This window comes from Tupaia chinensis, unplaced genomic scaffold (assembly GCF_000334495.1).
Source record: "Tupaia chinensis unplaced genomic scaffold, TupChi_1.0 Scaffold144741_1, whole genome shotgun sequence".
In the NCBI taxonomy this organism is placed as follows: domain Eukaryota; kingdom Metazoa; phylum Chordata; class Mammalia; order Scandentia; family Tupaiidae; genus Tupaia; species Tupaia belangeri.
In genome coordinates, this window is record NW_006204601.1 from 301759 (window position 1) to 308118 (window position 6360).

Here is a 6360-nt window from a genome sequence, read left to right on the forward strand (position 1 = left end):
AGCTTGTGGGGAGCGAGCAGTGGGCACGACGGGCCCTTGCCCCGCCTGCGCGTCCCACGCCACCCAGGGTGCGTAGGGGGGCCAGGATGCCCGGCTCCATAGCCACAGCCATCGCAATAATCCAATCCGGCTGCTCACCTCTGCGTGAACTTCAGGTAGGGCGTGTAATCGATGACCACGGGGGTCTTCCCGTCCAGGACTTCGCCCTTTAGGCAGAAGCTGGGGCAGTGTCGGGGGCCCATATGAGCGGATAGGCTAAAGTGTGGGAGAGGGAGCCCTCTCCGCCCCCCACCACCACCGCTCAGACCCCACCTGAAGTCGATGGCGCTCAATCCGATCAGCATCCCGGTGAGGACAGTGGCTTCCTCCCTTAGCATAATGGCTCCAGAGTCATAGAACCGTCTGCAGAGAGACAAGGGGGTGAGTGCAGCACCTTCCGGGGAGCCCCCACCTGGAAGGACTTCTCTTGTTGACTTCCCACAAACGTTTCCTAGAGGAAAGATGGCTCCCTCCTGCCCACCACTCAGGTGGGACCTTGTCAAATCTCGCTGGGTCTGTCCCTACTATTGTCAGGTGTCCGCAGAAGAGGCCCTCCATTCTCTGAGCCAGCCCTTCCCCACCACATCCGGGGGCACCCAGAGCCTTCAGGGTCGCCTGTATTTGGGCAACGCGCGTGCAGACAGGGCTGACCTGGTGGTCCGCGTGTCCCGCAGGGCCGTGGTGATGTACTCCGACATGCGCTTCTCCATCAGTGCCACCCGGATCCATGCCCGGCCCTGGAAAGCATGGCCACCTTTACTTTCTGTCCCAGAGTGCCCAGCATTGGGTGTGGCCTCCTGCGGCCCTTCTCCCCAGAGTGTGAGAGAGGTGAGACCCACGGGGCAGTAGAGGCCCCCTCAGGAGCAGGGGGCGCTGCCCACCCTGGGCTCTGACCTTGGCCCGGGCTGTGCTGATGTTCTCCATGTTCTCAATGCTGCTCACACAGTTGTTGGGCACTTTGCTGCAGGCCAGGCGGATGTAGTCCCAGAAGCCCCGCTGGCCGTCTGAGCTGAACCAGCTCACTGGACCTGCTGGGGCACAGGCTGAGCCAGGGCAGGGAGGGGGCTCAGCAAGGCCAGGGAGTTGGGAGAAGGTCCCACATGTAGACACTCACATGCATAAGCAGCCATGCACACACTGGTGCTCCCAGTCGTGCGCACACACATGCGGGTGTGCAAAGGGCCTGAGGCATGCAGCTGCATGTCCACCACTGACAGGTACTGGGGCCGAAAGACCCTCCTTTCTTCCCAGCTCTGGCAATGAACTGTGCCTGGCCTAGAATGGGGCCAGGGTCAAGGGTGGGGTTCAGAAATCCTTAAAGTATATCACAGAGTGTGGCTGGAAGCTGCCAGGACCTGGGAGGGCTGCTGAGCCTTAGGGCTGGAACCTGGGCCCACCTTTGAAACGGTGACTGAGGATCTGCTCCAAAATGGCCGCGAAATTTACAAACTCCTCGGAGGAGTCGTCGATGGGCTCCGCCGTGTACTTCTCCAGCAGTGTTTTCACAGAGAACCTGGGGTCGGGTGAGAAGATAGGTGGTATGAGAAGGGAATCAGGCGGGGGGAGCAGCAGGCACAGGGCACAGGGAGGTCAGAAGGGCATGGGTGTGGCGCATGGGTGTGGCAGGTGGCAGAGGGAAGGAGCGAAGACAGGTGAGACTATACTGACGGTAGAAGTGCCCTGTCAGGTGGCGTGAAAGGGTAACAGGTGGGGAGGGAGGGTGACAGGCAGAGAAACAGAGCTTCGAGAATGAGGTACAAGAGAATGAAACAGTAGAAAGGTGAGGCACCAAGATGGGGGGCAGTCCCAGCTCCCCTTCCTCCCTGGCCACCTATCAGAGTTGCAGTCTCTGTGGGGGTTGGAGACTGGTTAGCACCACTGACCTGCTGCTGCTGGAACAACCGTCAGTGCTATATGGGGATGGGAGTGTCCCCTGTGCCAGGGCACGTGAGTTGGCACTGGGGCGTGGGCATGCATGGGTGGCCAGGTGGGCTCTCCACACACGGACGTACCTCTTCCCCCTTTCCCTTCCTGGCTCGGCCACCCACACAGCAGCTGCTCAGACCAGGCAGTGCAGAGCTGGGCAGGAGGAAGTGCAGGGCGTGGGTCTGACACACAGAATAGGTGGGTGGGGGCATTGATGGCAGATCCCTGAGAGGGATTCGGAGGCCCAGATACCTGGCTTCTTAGGCAGGGAGGGAGCCACAGGGAACCAGTGGGGTCCAGGGACTGGAGACAAGCAGCCCCTGCCCCTCCCTCCAGTCTGCTCAGTGCCTTGACTCCTTCTGCAACCCCTCCCCTGCAGCCTCCACCTACCATCCCTGCGGTGAAGTGGGGCAGGGATGAAGACTCAGCTCCTAACACCCACTATTGCCCTGTCCCTGTCGTGGGTGGCAGAGCAGCGCTAGCATGTCCAGGTGTACTGGAGCCACTTGACTCTGTCCTTTTTCTTTTTTTTTTAAGAGACATTTTTGCTATAGAGTGCATGCACTTGCTAGGGAAGCAGAAAGTGAAAAATAATGCCCTAAGAGGGATGGCCATACTGTAGTCCCTTCTCCTCCAATCTCCTTTTGGGATTTTGGGCATACATGCACATGCGTCTGGTGTGAGTTTTAAGCCACCAGGTCCGGGACTCGAACCACAGTCAACTACGTGGGAGTCCGGCGACATAACCATTACACCAGCTGCTAGTCCCGGCACTGTCCTTTTTCTTCCTGTTCACCAAGCCCTATCACGTGCCAAGCATCCATCCCCGCCACAGCCCTGGGAGTTGGGTCCTCTTCCTGTCACCATCATCCTCATTTACAGATAGGGAAACTTAGGCTCTGAGAAGTTGACTGATCTGTTTAGAGTCACGTGGCTCATGAGGGCCCAAGCAGGTATGTCTGATTCTAAAGCCCTTGCTCCATCTGCTACATCTGGTGGCCTCCTGGTGGCTGTCATGATGACTGAGGTCCTGAGCAGCACAGCCCCCTCCGCCCTCTGTCCTCCACTCTGCAAGGCTCCGGCGCTGGAGTACTGGGCTCTGAGGCTCCTGGGCAGTGGCACAGTGGGGCCCCCTTTCCTTTGGGCTTAGAGCTGGTCTGGCCTGAGACCAGAGCCAGCTCAGTGATGGGGATGCACTAGGGGTGGCAGCCTGCTGGAATCAAAACCTGTTCCCTGTGACACTCGCGTGGCCTTGGGTCACTCTTCCCAGGTGCCAGCAGCTGAGAGGGATTCGGAGGCCCAGATACCTGGCTTCTTAGGCAGGGAGGGAGCCACAGGGAACCAGTGGGGTCCAGGGACTGGAGACAAGCAGCCCCTGCCCCTCCCTCCAGTCTGCTCAGTGCCTTGACTCCTTCTGCAACCCCTCCCCTGCAGCCTCCACCTACCATCCCTGCGGTGAAGTGGGGCAGGGATGAAGACTCAGCTCCTAACACCCACTATTGCCCTGTCCCTGTCGTGGGTGGCAGAGCAGCGCTAGCATGTCCAGGTGTACTGGAGCCACTTGACTCTGTCCTTTTTCTTTTTTTTTTAAGAGACATTTTTGCTATAGAGTGCATGCACTTGCTAGGGAAGCAGAAAGTGAAAAATAATGCCCTAAGAGGGATGGCCATACTGTAGTCCCTTCTCCTCCAATCTCCTTTTGGGATTTTGGGCATACATGCACATGCGTCTGGTGTGAGTTTTAAGCCACCAGGTCCGGGACTCGAACCACAGTCAACTACGTGGGAGTCCGGCGACATAACCATTACACCAGCTGCTAGTCCCGGCACTGTCCTTTTTCTTCCTGTTCACCAAGCCCTATCACGTGCCAAGCATCCATCCCCGCCACAGCCCTGGGAGTTGGGTCCTCTTCCTGTCACCATCATCCTCATTTACAGATAGGGAAACTTAGGCTCTGAGAAGTTGACTGATCTGTTTAGAGTCACGTGGCTCATGAGGGCCCAAGCAGGTATGTCTGATTCTAAAGCCCTTGCTCCATCTGCTACATCTGGTGGCCTCCTGGTGGCTGTCATGATGACTGAGGTCCTGAGCAGCACAGCCCCCTCCGCCCTCTGTCCTCCACTCTGCAAGGCTCCGGCGCTGGAGTACTGGGCTCTGAGGCTCCTGGGCAGTGGCACAGTGGGGCCCCCTTTCCTTTGGGCTTAGAGCTGGTCTGGCCTGAGACCAGAGCCAGCTCAGTGATGGGGATGCACTAGGGGTGGCAGCCTGCTGGAATCAAAACCTGTTCCCTGTGACACTCGCGTGGCCTTGGGTCACTCTTCCCAGAGAAAAAAAAACTTCCCAGGTGCCAGCAGTAATCCTAGCACCTGCCTCATTCACTTTTGGTTCAGATCCTGGCAGGACTGGGAGAAGCCGAGGGCGTACGGGCTACTGGGCAGGAGTGGGGAGGAGCTGGGCCATTAACAGGAAGGCCGGTAAGGCCGGGGGAGCTGTGTCCAGGGCACTAGCGGGGCTGCGGAGCACACCCCCTTCCACATGACTAGTCCTTTTGGTCATCTGGGTCAGACCTCAGTGGGGGCCTGGGGCTGGGTTCAGTGAGGCAGCCACCTGCCATCTGTCCTCAGGGGTGCTACAGGGCTGGTCATTGCCTCCGGGAGCCCCATGGTGTGCTCCCTGAGAGGAGGTACAGAGGCTGCTGCAGGTTACCATGGAGACGGGAAGGCCAGGGCCCAGGGGAGCCAGCGGCCTGCTAAAGGAAGCTGTTTTGGGAGCTGGCAGCGGGGAACCATGTGACAGTGATGAGGCAGCAGGGCCTGAGGGGTTTCTGGGCCTTCACCACATCCCTGACTCCCCACAACTCTATCCCTCAGCCCCCAGCTCTAAGCCTCCTCCAGTCCCCTAAAACCTCTGCCTCTCCAGGCAGGCCAAGGAGAATTCCCTCCTTCCCACACACACTCAAGGCTCAGGTCTCCTGTCGGACAAGAGAAAGAATTGGAACCTAGCCAGTCAATAGCAAAGAGAGGGACAGGAAGGGTCTCATCAGGACAGAGCTGTTTGTGTGCTAGACATGGGTAAGGCCATCACCATTTTAGGTTTTGTCATTAAATCTAAAACAGGGATGATGTGGCATCTGAGGCCCAGAGTGGTTAGGAGACTTCCCCAAGGTTGCACAGCTAATTACTGATGAAGTAAGAGTTTGAACCTAGGACCATCTGGCTCCAAAGACAGAAATATTTGTTTTACATCAAGCAGCAGGGTTTGGGGGATGAGGTCACAGCAGCAGCCACTGCCACGTTCACTCTCTTCATAACGTCCCCGGCATTGTTATTTGGGTCTGAGATGCACAGCTCTGGGCTGGGCATGAGGGAAATAATGGTGTGAGACAGGCACAGTATGGTTGGATCTGTGCCCAGGAACCTGGCAGAGCTGGAGGTAGGAGCCAGGGTATCAGGTGGGCACTACCTCCCGGGAGAAGGAGCAGGGCTGAGGCCTGTGTGCAGCCAGGTGGCACTGACAAGGGGATACAGCTGAGCCTGCACCCAGGAGCACCCTGCCTGGGAGGGCAACCCTGGTGGGCGTGGGGTCAGGGGAGGTTGCCGGTAGGGAGGGCAGCTGGCATGGAGATCCTAGAGGGAGAGCCTCGTGCAGAGGGGGTGCGGGGAGAGCGGCTGAGCAGCTGGCCATTTCCTGGCTTCAGAGCAGGAAGGGAGGGTGAGTCACTGCAGGGGTGAAGTGGGAAGGATCACTTCCTGGGCCTCAAGAAAGCTGGTGAATCTTCCCAGCCCTGCAACAGCCTCACCCTCGGGGACCCATGGCTCTGCCCTCCCGACCTGCCCTGGAGCCTGGGAGACCCAGCGTTATGAGGCCAGGCCCTCAGTCCTTCCTGCAGCAAGACGGTGCCCCCCTGCTTCCCTGGATGGAGTCAGGGGCTCGGCCCACACCACCAGTGGCCCCTGCCACAGGCTACAAGCTGCCCAGAGATGGCGGACACCATCCCTGCTCCAGGAGTTGAGCATCAGAAAGTGTCCCAGGAAAGCCCCACCCAGAGGTGGCAATAAGGGTACTGACCGCCTGGGAGGTGTTCACCTCTAATTCCTCATGGTTTCCCTTGTGCCCACCCCGCCCCCGCTCCCAGAAAGGGAGCCAGCCATCCCACCCCTCCCCCTCACACACAATGTCACTTCCTGGTTCTCACAGGAAGCTGCAGTGCCAATTAAACTCCCCTCACCAGCAGGCCCCAGGCCCCGCACGGGCCTGTCTTGGCCTAGAAGGGGAGATACAGGACTTCCGAGCCCTCCTGGCCTGGGCCTAGGAGGCACAGTGGACACGCTCCTTGGACCCTGGCTTTGCTCCCCTTTCTTTCTGCAGGACTGAGGGACTCTCCCGAGGGCCGGC

General features: G+C 58.9%; 1 protein-coding gene across 4 annotated transcripts in view; it reads right to left on the bottom strand.

Annotated features, from left to right (window-relative positions):
- RUNDC3A (RUN domain containing 3A) overlaps positions 1-6360 on the bottom strand; it is a 9659-nt gene that overhangs the window by 3065 nt on the left and 234 nt on the right. For 2 of the 4 annotated variants that reach the window (XM_006167355.3, XM_006167356.2), the window contains exons 2-6: positions 1437-1552; positions 934-1082; positions 691-776; positions 313-402; positions 139-219 (exon numbers count right to left, since the gene is read on the bottom strand). In XM_006167355.3, coding sequence (XP_006167417.1) covers positions 139-219; positions 313-402; positions 691-776; positions 934-1082; positions 1437-1552 — 522 coding nt within the window. The remainder of the gene's footprint in view (positions 1-138; positions 220-312; positions 403-690; positions 777-933; positions 1083-1436; positions 1553-6360) is intronic. The other 2 variants (XM_006167357.2, XM_027767834.1) reach the window with 2 other exon arrangements.